This window comes from Pipra filicauda, unplaced genomic scaffold (genome assembly GCF_003945595.2).
Source record: "Pipra filicauda isolate LSUMZ 115617 unplaced genomic scaffold, ASM394559v2 scaffold80_size11013439_pilon, whole genome shotgun sequence".
NCBI lineage: Eukaryota > Metazoa > Chordata > Aves > Passeriformes > Pipridae > Pipra > Pipra filicauda.
Genome location: NW_024104987.1, coordinates 1,024,234 through 1,037,516, shown reverse-complemented (window position 1 = coordinate 1,037,516; position 13,283 = coordinate 1,024,234). Strand labels below are relative to the sequence as shown.

The following is a 13,283-nucleotide window of genomic DNA, read 5'->3' as shown; positions in this document are numbered from 1 at the left end:
CAGTGGAAAAAGACAAAGAAAAGGTCAGGGAAGCAAGAGGACTCTCAGCTGTGCTGGATCAATGCAGCAGGCTGAAATACCTGGAAGGAGTAAACACGGAGAGAAGGGAGGATTTATTTAAGGAACCACGAGGGAGAATAGCTAGAAAGTAATGGGATAAAATAAAAAAGAAGTTAGGCTGATTAGCAGGGCAAGAGCATCTAAGCTGGGGAACAGTCTCAAGGCAAACGAGTCGAAACCCTCCCATGGCATAGAGCCAAGGTGAGGAGAACCAGCAGCCAGGGATGCTCAGCCCCGACAGCTTTCCCTCATTCCCAGAAATTGCTCCTTGCATGGAAGTTGGCAGACCCCCCAGAACCACATGGGCACCCTGGAGCCCTGCACCTTTGCCAGGGAGAGGACAACCTCCCCTTGCCCTGCCCAGGCACATCTCCACACACTGCCCCTGACGTGCTGCCCGGCTGCCTCCCTGCTCCAGCTCCAGCTCCAGCCACAGCCTGCGCCCGGACACTGCTGATGGTTATCCAAGGTGATGTGGAACGCAGAGCGGATCCTGGGGAGCCAACCCCAAGAGTCCCTGTGCTCCAAGGACACCAGCCAGCCTCCCTCCCCCGAGAAGGGCTGTCTCCCCTCGTTACACTCCCTGTCTCCCCTCGTTACGGTCCCTGTCTCACACATCTGCTCGCTGGGCACCAGCCACATCCCTTCCCTGCTCCTGCTCAGCACCAGCCACGCACACATGTGACATTACATAAAATTCAGAGAGCAGAGCAGCAGGGAAGCGCTGGCTCCAGCCGGCTCTGCGGGGGCTTCACCAGCAGCTGCTTAAAACCTTCCCTCGACACAGGGACACCCCCGAGCAGCAGCTCCGGGCACAAGGTTTGGTACCAAAATGCTCATCAGACACAGCCCTGAGCTGCACAGGCACTTCCAGGGAACACTTCCAGGGATGGGGCAGCCACAGCTTCTCTGGGCAACCTGTGCCAGGGCCTCTCACCAACCTCACAGGGAAGAATTTCTCCCCAGTATCCCATCTATCCCTGCCCTCTGGCTGTGGGAGGCCATTCCCCCTTGTCCTGTCACTCCAGGCCCTTGTCCCAAGTCCCTCTCCAGCTCTCTTGGAGCCCCTTTAGGCACTGAAGGGGTTCTGAGGTTTCCTCAGAGCCTTCTCTTCTCTTGCTGAGTTTGGGCACGTCCTCCCTCAGCCTAAATCCTAATCCAACCTGCAGAGAATCACCTGGAGCTGCAGAGCTTTCAGAGTCCTTCTCCATTTGACTTTCACATAAACCTCATAACCTGGTTTGTGCAAACTTTGTGTCAGTTAGAGCTTCCTGACCTACACCTAAAATTACTTCTCCTGATGGGAATATCCAAATGAGGTTTCAATGACAGAAGTTTATAAACCCCCCCAGTTATTTGGTACAGTAGTATTTAATGCTTAAAATATTCCCACAGGAGCAAGGAAAGGTGTGGGCAAAAGAGAGATCTGGGCAGAGGCTGAGCTCAGTCCCCACAGCCCACCCAGGGTCACCCCCTGTCACCCAGGTCAGGTACAGCTTTTCACCACAAACACCCGGCCTCAGCTTTGCTGTTTAGGCTGAATTACAGCCAGTTTGTCTCAGGACAGTGCAGAAATCCAATTGCTCACAGCACTAATAAGATTTGATAAATAATTTGAACCAACATAACTTCATTGCTGAGCTGCTGATTCAATCCAGGTCCCAAACCCATCATGACCTTGATTTCATGGCTTGATCACAAACCAGCCTTTAATGAAATTACAGCACTTGAGCTTCTTCGGTGACTGTTTAATCTTAATATTGTTTTCATTCTTCTTCATCAAACACGTGAAGTGAATGGAATTGGTTTGTTCTCCCGGTTTCCAGCACAGGTCAAAGCCCCATCTCAGTCACTCCTGGAGGAAGATGAGCCATGCGAGGCAGGCGCTGCCTCAGCCCTCAGCCCTCGTGTGGAGCAGCAGCTCGGCACTGATTCACGAGGAACAAAAGCCCGGCTTAACGCAACGCTCAGCAGCAGCAACCCACAACCACAGCATCGCTCCCCACCACGGCAGACAGGGCTGTGGAGCTGGAAAATCACTCCTGCAGCCTAATGGCACTTGGAGCTGCTTTAGAGCTACGTGAGCTGTCTGCACTGCAAACCACGAGGTGTTTTAACTCCTCAGCCATTTAATGCTGCAACACTCGTCCTCATCTATGAAACTCCAAAAATCAGCGCAAGGGAGGGGCTGGATGGTGTGGGACCTGCAGGCAAGCCTGGATCAGTTCTCCCCATGCAATGAGGGGTTGGGGCGGCTCAGGAGAAGCCCCCTGCAAGTGTCCCTGAGCATCACACCTCCTCAACCTCCCTGCTCCAAAGCTACTGCTCACCAGCCATGAGATAATTCGTTATGTGCAGTCCCTGCTGAACTTCAGCACTTATTTCTTTATAAAGGGGGAAAATCTGAATTAAAGAGTAAGAGGGGAGACATTTGGGCTGTTTCACTTGGCTCTGTGATTGATCCAGCAGAATGTGGAACCAGAGCCACACTGGTGTCCCAGCCCAGACAAGGGGTGTTCTCTGCCACTCAGTAAAGCAGAGCCTGGATGGCCCCAAATCTCCTCTCACCTTGAGGGATGTTACATAAACCAGGCCCTGGAGCTCCCTGCAGGACAGCACTGCCACTGCTGCTCCCCCACACGTGTCTCACCCACCCGTCTCGCTGCCAGGCAATGACAGGATGTGGTCACTCAACAAGTGGTGAAGAGGCAGAAAGGAGCAATTCTGCTTCCTGGAGCATTAAATATGAAGAAAGATGATGACAGAGCATCAGACTCCCGGCTGCTGGAGCAGCTTATGTGCATGAGCCCTCAGAAGAGCAAGATGTTATTGCTGTACTGAAGGAGGTGACTGATGCAGCTACCAGGACGTTTCCATCAACAGCAGCTTCTCCCACGACGAGACAAGTAACCAGCCCCAGCCCACCAGGAGAGCTCCATCCAGCCGTGGCTGATCCGTCTGTGGTGCAGCCATCAGCATCCCAAAAGCATCACAAGGTGCCTCCAGCAGCTTTGAGGACGACACCAGGGGTTTGGCAAGTGGCCACAGGGGTGGCTTCAGGCCAGCCCAACAGACTGAGCACCACGCAGAGGGGGAGCTGCCTGGGGCTCTGCTTTAACCAGCCTGAGAAAGACTTGTGGAGCAAAGCCCAACAAAGTTTTGCAGATGCTCCTGATCCACTCAGAGCCCAGTTCCAACTCCACAAAGCCCCACACAAGGCTCCCTCCTCGGGCCAGTGCCCTCTGGACCCCCCTTGCTGCAATCCCTCTGCTCTCTGATGCCCAAGCAAAGGTAAGAGCAGCATCAAGGGTGGCCCAAAACACTCTCTTTTTCTGTTAAGGAAACACCAGCTCTGCAGGCAGTGGAGAGCAGAGGGGGACTGCCCTCTTGTCTGAATCCAGCAATTTTAACTTTGTATTTTGATCTAAAGCAAAGCAAACCCCCGCCGTGCACAGCTGGGCAGTCACAAAAATCACAGAATATTCTGAGTTGGAAGGGTCTCATAGTTCTCTAAGCTCAAAAGCCATCATAAGGCTTTTTCAGAGATAAGCGCTTCCTAAATACTTACTGCTGGAAGATTAAAGGGAATGAGTGCCTGATCCTGTTTCCCTGCCCAAAGAGCTGTGCTAACAGGACTATCCCATCCCTGCCACATCACAGCGGGAGGCTCAGCCCACCCCTCCTCTCCAGCTGCACACAGCCCAGCCCGTGATGGATTCCCTCCTCCTCCTCCTCCTCCTCCTCCTCCTCCTCCTCCTCCTCCTCCTCCGGGTGTGGGATGGGGATCCCTGTGGGTTTGGCAGGAGAGGGCTGGCTCTGGCAACGCTTTTGTTCTGTTGGCCCCACCAGCAAGTGGAGGGTAACAGAGGTTTGATCCCCGTGTCCCCCACGCTGAGCTCGGTGCCTGACAGGGCTTTTCTCGCTCAGCAGGAATTTCGGAGCCAGGGCTTGTGGAGTCACCATGCTCAGAAGTGGTTTGAGCTGCTCAGCTCTGGAGAACACACCAGACCCCCCCTCACCGGGTTGGACACAGACCTATGTTGTGCCAGCACCTTCCAGCCCCACTCCAGCACCTTCCAGCTGGCTGTGCCACCTCAGCCCCTTCCAGCCCCATTCCAGCCCCTTCCAGCCCCACCTTCCAGCCCCTTCCAGCCCCATTCCAGCCCCTTCCAGCCCCATTCCAGCCCCTTCCAGCCCCATTCCAGCCCACTGTGCTGCCTCAGCACCTTCCAGTTCTGTGGCTCCACACAGGACCCACACCCCAAGCGACAATGGTGGGTACGCTTTCCTCCTCCAGTGCTTGTTCTGATTCACACCACTGTTTCCCAAATTTCAGTGCAGTTAGGAACGTCACTTTCCCAGCACAGCCCTCCCCGTAACTCTCTGCTGGTGGCTAAATGCCACTAAATGACATTAAATTCACCCCCACGAGCAAAGTGCCACTGACGTTCAGATCCCCTTCAGCAAACAGGGATCACTGACATGTCACTGCCCGTGGCACCTGAAGAAACAGACTCTGGTCCCAACCCAACACACACTCCCACGCCTCGAGACAGGACAGGGTAATTCCTGGATTCTGGCTTCATCTTCCCCTTTCCAAGCACTACTCGTGCTGCCATCACTTACGGCCTCAACTCCCAGCAGCACCCAGCTGTCAGCCAGGGCACGGAGGTACATCAATTATCCCTTAAAGTTTGCCAGGACCAGCCGTGCTCCGGGCAAAGCTCAAACTGAAGGCTGCAGAGTGCAGGAGACACGAACTCCTGCTGTGAACCCACCAGAGACCCGACTGCCGCTGTCCCTCGGCACGTCCTGGCACTGCCACGATGTGCCTTGGATGCTCCTCAGCGAGACCCCGAACCCCACTCCCCCTCTGCAGGGAACCCCAACGCCTCACCCGCAGCACAGCCCCCTGAGATGCCATGAGGGACCCCGGCCCCCCGAGGAGGGTGTGGTGGGCGCGGAGCCCACGGAGCCCGTGGAGCCCACGGAGCCCACGCGCCGTCACACCGCGGTGACTCAGCACGGCCGCCCCCGCCGCGGGGGGAAGGGGCACCCGGCAGGAAAACACCCAGAGGACGATGGCTCGGGCACAACAGAAATCAATGGTCTTTCGGGTGTCACTCACGAAGCAAAAAGGTGAGAAGCACCGGGAGCAGCGGGCTGGGTTAGGCCTTGGCACACGCCTGGCACATCTGCCGAGGGGAGCTCGCAGCCCCCACTCTGCACCGTGGCCATGAGAACAGCCTGTTCCGCTGCTGGCTGCCACCCCCTCCCTATCCACACCTCCCACACCCCACCAGAACCCCGAATTCTGCTGGGCCCTTCCTCTAAAGAGAGCAGCAAGTCCTTATCTAAGCGCTCGCAAGACCTTGGTCACCTCCACCGTGCAGCACCAAGCACCTGCTGCCAGCCCAGGGACAATGCCTGTGTCCCCCCATCCGAGATTCTCGTGTCCCCCCGCCCAGGGCCCTACCTGCAGCTCCTTGTCCGAGTACTTCTGGGGGTTCTTGCTGCCTTGGCTCTTCTTCCGAAGTTTCTTCAGCTCTGCCTGGCACTTGTCAAGTGAGTCCCCCTTGCTCCTCTGCTCCGTCTGGTATTTTTTCAGTGCAGCCTGGACGTGACAAGAGAAAGCTCAGCCTCAGCCACAGCTCCTGCTGCCAAGGGGTGACAGAAATAAGCAGAGACACCCTTCCAGAAAAGTGGGATCCCCATGGCCTGGAGAGTAAACAGGGGCTGCAACAGCGTGACACTGGGGACAGCACTGTTCTGTGCACGGTGAAACGTGTGACCCTGGGGACACTTCTGTAAACAGGGGCAGGAGCTGTGGCAGGGGACAACATCCCTGAGCTGGGAGTGGGTGACGGGGGGGATGTGGGGACACCCGAGCCAAGGGTTGTGCTGCTGGACACGCGCCCGTAACTCACACTCAGGTACCGGGAGTCCAGCTCCACCTTCTGCTCCAGCTGCATCAGGAGCTCGTTGTGGAAGGACTTGAGCTGCAGGGAGAAAGAAAACACATGGTTCTTGTGGAGGGCTGGCAAAATGTGGCGCCCTGCGGGCACCAGGTGGCACCGGGGATGGCAGGTGAGCAGGGCTGTACAGACAGAGCACAGGCTGATGGCAGCGAGGGACAGGGACACTCAGAGGGGGCCCAGCAGGGCAGAAACAGATGCCCAAGCAGAGCAAACCCTTTGGAGCTCAACAAATCCATGTCAGAGGGGCTGCTGTCACTCAGACAAGGCACTTTGCACCAGCAGAGCCCCTGGCCAGGCAGAGACCCCGGCACGCCGGGCTGGGCACTCACCATCTCCTCCAGTTGGTTCTGGATCTGCCTGTGGACTTCTGCCATCTGGAAGAGCACGTCCCCTGCAAAGACAAGATGAAGGGAGGGCGTTTGAGGCACCAAGCTGAGGGGGACACCCTAAGGTTGGGGCAGGCAGCGCTCTGCTAGCAAGGAGGGATCTGCATCCAGACCCAGGGATGCTGCTGGAATGCCCCTGTGCCCATCTTTGGGGAGCTGCAGGGAGGGGCAAACAGGCAAACCTTGTGTAGCAGGAAGGGAAACAAGGACAAGCAGCAGTGGGATCCCAGCACCTGGGGCAGCCCTTCTCCCCCAGGCCAAGCACAGGGCACCCACAGTGGGCAAACATGGCCCTGGCACCCAGTGCAGGTCACAGGACATGGGGCTAAGCCCTGGGCTGGTATTTGCCTCAAAACCACTGATTTGTTCAGCCTCAGGGGCTGAGCCAGGTGTGGGCAGCGAGGGCAGAGCCAGGGCTGCAGCTGCTGCCCAGGGCATCCCCACTGTGGCCAAGTAGTCCCAGCTCTGCTCTGTCACTTCCTTTCATTTTTCTTTTCCAGTGCAGGATTCCAGCCCCACACCCAGTGCTGTTCCTGGAGGAAGGGCAGTGTCCTGCCTCAGCAGAAGCCCCAGAGTGGCTGGAGCCAGACACACACACGGAGGATCTTTCAGGAGCAGAGCCAGCGCTACCGCTCGACTGAAAGCCCCAATCCTGTCTCCGGATCAGAGCGAGCCTTGGGGAGAGCCCAGCTCTGTCAGCTCCATTCAGAGCTGAGTTTGGAAGCTTTGCCTTCCAGCACAGTGGGTTGCAGCTTCCCACAAGGCTCCCAACCTCCATGGAGCTGTCTGAAAATGGAAAGCCATGAGCTATGTCTCTGAGCTGCTCCTGCCTCAGGACTTGGCCCTGGCAGGTCCCAAGCAGGGCTGGGGGATCCCTGACACCCACTGGAGCTCTCCAAAGGGGAGCAGCATCCCACATTCCATCCCAGAAAAGCAGAGCAGCACCTGTGACTCTAAGCACCAAAGATACAGCCCATAAATACATACACGGAGTTTTAAAAAACAGAACCCAACCCCAGGGATGGGAAATGCAATGGGAAGGGGACACCAGCCCCAGAGCCCTGGGACAAACCTCAGGGAGGCTGGGATGAGCCAAACCAGCTCCTCACCATGCAAGGGAACAACTGGGACCTTCATCCAGCACAGATGGTGCATGCCAGCCCAGCCCAGCCCTTCCCCGTCCCTCCACATCCCTGGGCACGTGGGCCCCGCTCCAGCCGAGTGTCAACACCCCCAGCCGACCAGGAACAACCTGCCCCAACATTTCTTTGCTCTCCTGGCTGGAGCAATTCGTACTTTGCACCATACACTGTGTCTCGCACTGTTCTGCAAACATTAAAATCCGATCCCTTGGCAGGCACTGGCCCCTCTGCTGCGGGTCAGTGCAGTGACAGAACCGGCTGCTGCCAGAGTCACCCTCCCCCTGCGCCCCCTGAGAGAGCAGCGATGCCCAGAGCACCCCACAGAGCAAGAGGTGACCAGATGGCAGGGCTGCAGCTCCACTCCTTCACCAGGAGGAAACTGTGTGCCAAGATCTCCACGGCCACTGAGCCGGCTGTGACTTTTCCAGCTGGTTCTCCAGGTGCCGAGCCAAGCGGAGCACTCACACCCGGCCACCACACGTGTCTGCAGTGAGGAGCCTCACACACGAGCAGGGAGCTCTGGGCAAGGGGTCACCACCACGGGACCGTCAGGAAATCGCTCCTGCTCGGGCTGTGACAGCTCAATGATGGGAAGTGCATGAATTCCCACTGCAAGGAGGCACTGACGTCACGCTGAGGAGGCTTTGTCAGGAGAGTATCAATGCTCATTATTCCCAAAGCTTGCACCACCCCCTCTCCCTCTTGCTTCCCCTTTGGCCAGAGTGGAAACCCCGAGAGCAGGGCTGGCTGAGGGCTTTGGCCACCAACGCTGAGCCCCCAAGCCACCCAAGAGCGGGGTCCAGGGCACTCAGAAATAACATCCACATCCCCAAACCCAGCTCTGGGTAGCCCTGCACTGGGGCAAGAGGGCTCTGCCCCACTCCCCACGTTCCTCACCCAGGGAATTGTCTGTTCCCAGCAGCCAGGGCGGCGCGTGGTGCTTGTCTCAGCACAGATACACATCTTTTGGGTTGACTTTCTCCTCCACCACCACCCCCTCAGCTCTTATCGGGGCGTTCCGGCCCCACATCAAAGTGAGCAGCGGCACAGAGCCTTTCCCAGCAGCTCTCCATCCCTGTGTCCCAGCCTGGGAGGGGACACTGCCATCCCCCCTGTGCCCCCCACGCTCAGCCCAGCACCCACAGCTCGAGGTGAGCCCTGTGCTGTGGCTGGCACGGCACAGGAAGGGCTGGATGCCTGCCCAGAGCCACACGAGTTTCCTCCGGAGCCTCTCCCCAGCCAGCTCCGAAGGAACCAGCTCCGGGTTTCCCGTGGCCTCTGCCATCACTGGGAGCCCACACCGGGCAGCAGGATTTGAACTAAATCCCCTAAAAATAGCAGCAGCGTGGTATGAATTCCCACATGGCACCTCTGACACCCCGATACCTTCACACCGTGAGCTGCTTCACCACCACAAAAACCTACAGACTGTGTGAGACATTAACAGACATGTCACCCCAAAAACAAATCAGAACAGGGATGAAGTGAAACTGTGACTAAGAGATACCACGGTAGCTGGAAAGCCTCAGTATTTCAAAACTTGGCTCAGAAGAGGATCTGTGGCACTGTGTCGGGGGTGACACCGTGAAATGATGGGGGGACCACCTTGGTGATGAGGAGAGAACCCCACAGCATTCCCAGACCTCAGTAACAGGGCTGGGACCACGGCACAGGGCACACACCCTGGCACCAGCACAGCCACCCACGCCACGGGCGTTATGCATCACCTGCCACAGGTATTTGTAAGTTAAACAGCTGAACTCCCACTGTGCAGCAGGACAAGAGCTCAGGTCACAGCGTGAGTTGTGCCAAGCTCAAGCACCATCGCCTTGCTGCCAAAACACACATCCTGCAGCTGAGGAACCTCCGGGTGAAGCATCTCACCTACACCCAGCCGTGAAAACGCAGAGGGTTTCACCCGCTCACACACCTCCCCACAGGCTCAGAGCACAGGGAAGGAGGAGCTGCTGTTTATGGCTGACTCACAGTATCGCTCTGGGAGAAGAACTATAGGAGCTATTGTGGGCCCTTCCCTTCCACACCCAGCCCACAACAGGCAAACAGGTTGTTCCACATCCCTCCCATTGCTACTGGCACGGCAGGAGCCAGCTGCCCCTCCAGAAGGTGAAGCAGTGGGATCCCAGCTCTCCAGGGTTTGCTTTGGACTTGTCAGAGACTAAAGATTATGGTTTTTTCCCCCCTCTCAAGCAAGATACAAGCCATTTTTAATAAAAATACCAACAATTCACTAATGAGGGAGCCAAATTGCTCCAAGACAGAACATGTTGATGCTTGTGCAGGGCTGGAGCAGCCCAGCCTATCCTGCAAGGGCAGTGGGAGATGGTGGCCAGGGGACCATCATCGACCAGCTCTCCTGGTCAGGGCTCAGGCACATCCCATAAACACAGACCAGCAATAACTCTGCTCACACAGCACCTCGGTGCTGAAGATCTGATCCAGCCAGATTTAAGGCAGAACCATTTAGGTGCAGCACTAGGGGACATGTTTTAGTGGTGGCCTTGGCAGTGCTGGGTTAACATTGGGGCTTTTCCAACCTAAACGATTCTTCTGAAAACTTCCGCAACCAAGAGAATCACTTCCCTCCTATCAGTGTGTCGTGATCCAGGCTCACAGACCCAGCACACGGCACAGACCACCTCCCAAGGCCTGGGGAGCAGCACTTCCAGCCCAACAGCTCCCTGGGGAGAGGCTCTGGCTCCATCAGTACCAGCGTTCCCTCGCCACAGCCGGGGAAGGTCCGTGCGTGTGCGGGGAGGGGGAAGGAGATGAGTGTGGGGAAACAATCAGCTTCTCCACGCTGACTCACCCCTTTCCTCTTCAGAAGGGTTTCACTTCTCCCAGCCCCAGAGGACTGGGCGATGTGTTGATAATACATCAGTGACTGTCAGCGTTACAACGCTCAGCGCTGCTCCAGCCCCTGCTCCAGCCCCGCCTGGCACAGCTCCAGGCATTTGCTGTTTATTGAGAGACAAGGTGAAGGGAAAAGAGCTTCCCAAGGCATCCTGACTCGCTAACACAGTCCCAGTAACTGGCTCCCTCAGGCTGAGCAGTTGCCATTGACACTGTTACCAGGCACAGATTAGAGACTGGGGTGACCTGGGATGTTCTGTGCCCCCCACAGCCCCCTGGATGGGCACCAATCCTGTATCTGTACCAAGATGTACAGACCAGCGAGTCCCTGATGCCCAACTGCTCTGGCAGCTGCTATACTGGTGGTTCTGGATTAATCAGCACATGAGAACACCACCTCACATTCACCAGTCTGGCCCACACAATCCAATCCATCCTGCACACCCGCAGTCCCACAGGGAAGCAAACACCTCCAGGTCCTGGAGCTGGCCACACACCAACCCAAACCCCTCTGAAACCTGCTCAGCCCATCACTGATGGATGGCAGGAACCAGCCCATGGACACACACAGGGCCCCTCATCCCCCCAGAAGGTTGGAGCATCCCTGCAGGAGCCCATCCCAGGCACAGAGCAGGGGCACACAGCAGCTGGGCAGCCCTGGAAGGTGTCACCGTCACCACAGAAGGTGAAACCCAAACCTTACCCAGCTGCTACACCTTGGCAACTCCAGCCAGGCCACATGGCCATCACAGATGCTCATTTACAACCCTCCACCACCACGTACCAAACACAGGGTGGTGGGAACAAGCTACTGCCTTGGCCGTCTGCTCCTCATCAGAGGGAGGAAGGCAGCGGAAAGGCAACACAGGCAGTGGAAGAGCCCCGTCCTGAGGCAGCAGAAGGATTTGAGAGGTCTTTCTTGCCTTTCTGCACCCTTAGCAAGCCCATTCCTGCAGCTTCCTTCCCTCCCCACACACCTTGGAGGCAGAGCCTTGGATTTCTGGAACAGTTTCTCAGGTCTTTTAACAGAATCACAGGTGGAAATGCAGGTCCAGAGCATCCTTTCTTCCACCAGCACAGAGTTGTCACCCCCAGTGGACACCAGGCACCGTGGCCACTGCCAGCTCCAGCAGTCCCTGATCCCACACAGAGCACCACCGTGACCTTTGACACCCTCAGGATCTATATCTGCATCTCTGCTGCTGCAGGAAGCACCTACCCAAAGCAACCACAAATCCAATTAACAGATTAATGTTCCCAGCGGATCTGGTGCAGCACAAAGCCTCCCAAGAGCTGGGCCAGACCCCAGAGCTGCTGGAGAGGCTGAACTCTGGGATGCCCTGTCCCTGGAAGTGTTCAAGGCCAGGTTGGATGAGGCTTAGAGAAACCTTGTCTAGTGGAATGTGTCCCTGCCCATGGCAGGGGGTGGAACTGGATGAGTTTAAGGTCCCTTCCAGCCCAAGCCATAAAGGTGCCATCAGTCCTGATTTTATTGTGCAAATGAAAAGCCCTTATTTACCAGGGGCTCATTTCAGCTCAACAATGTTTGACTAATTATTGCATGTGCTGCCCTTTCACAGCCCTGCCACCCAGAGCAGCTTCACTCATTCAAAGGACCTTTGGGAAATCCAGTTGCTGAGCAAAATTCACCTCCAGCCCCAAAGGTGTTTCCTGCAGGTGCTGCTCAGCCCCAGCATCCCAGTGGAAATGTCTCCAGCTCCGCTCACCAGGAGAAAACTCCCTTCCATGACTTTGTCATGGCCTAGTTTTCAAGAAGGTCAAAAGAAATGACAATTTGAGTTGCATCCAAGGGACCTTAGGAGCTGGAAAAGGGCCAAAGTCACCTGAGGACTCGTGCATGAGACTGGAGCTCATCAGAAGGGGTTACAAACCATTCCAGGATCCAGCCTGGAGCAAACCTCCACTGATCACACACACGTGCCCTTCACACCAGCTCTGCAGCTTCCCAAAAGCCCCCTCAGCAGCCACTGAGGATGTGTGGAACAGCCCAAGGAGCCCCTTCCCAGGGGAACTGTGGGCACGAATCTAACCCCAAATGTCAAGGACTGGGCTCCAGGGAATTGCACAGAGCAAAGTGCCTCTTCTGCTGCTCAGGGACAACTGACAGCTACACCCTGGACCTGCTCAGAGCATCACTTGAGTTACACACCCCAAACCCCAGCAGTGGGTTCAGACAGGTACGGCCCCACCAGACACTTGCACCCGAAAACTCAGCCCCCAGAGCCGATTACAGCTCAAGGGTGTTATTATTGCCAGTTTTTCCATTCCCACATGGGATTATCCTGTCTACACACAGTTCCTAAAATCTGATGGAGAATTTAGAAACAATGCACAGTGCTAAGCAGCCCCACAGGGAGTTGGGACCCGAGACTGGAGCAGTGCTCTGGAGGGCTGTGTGTTTTCAGAGATGAACCTGCTGCGTTGCTGCAGGGTTTGACACCTCCTGTCCCAAGAAGGACATCAGAAAAGCATCTAGGTTCAGAAAAGAAAGGGTTATGGAGGAAAAAAAAAAACAACTCAGTTTTTTTTCAATGGAGGGTGGAAACATGAGCTGTGGTCCCAACAGGATCCTGCCTGACATCGTGAAGCAGTTTTCCCTATAACTCTTGGAGGAAAATTCCCACTCAGGGAGGGAGGTGGGGGGCACGACATTAATGGAAGCAGCAATTAAGAGCATCCCCTTTCGCTGCTCTGAAATGAGTTCCCCATCCCTGGAAGTGTCCAAGGCCAGGCTGGATGAGACTTGGAGTAACCTGGGCTAGTGGAAGGTGTCCCTGCCCATGGCAGGGGGTGGGACTGGATGATCTTTAAGGTCCCTTCCAGCC

At 56.3% G+C, this 13,283-nt stretch overlaps 1 protein-coding gene across 6 annotated transcripts in view; it reads right to left on the bottom strand.

Moving 5' to 3' along the window:
- The window catches only part of BAIAP2 (BAR/IMD domain containing adaptor protein 2), a 41,566-nt gene that overhangs the window by 16,047 nt on the left and 12,236 nt on the right, over positions 1–13,283 (bottom strand). For all 6 annotated transcript variants that reach the window (XM_027725351.2, XM_027725358.2, XM_027725354.2 and 3 more), the window contains exons 4-6: positions 6,368–6,429; positions 5,988–6,059; positions 5,537–5,674 (exon numbers count right to left, since the gene is read on the bottom strand). In XM_027725351.2, the coding sequence (XP_027581152.2) occupies positions 5,537–5,674; positions 5,988–6,059; positions 6,368–6,429 (272 nt within the window). The remainder of the gene's footprint in view (positions 1–5,536; positions 5,675–5,987; positions 6,060–6,367; positions 6,430–13,283) is intronic.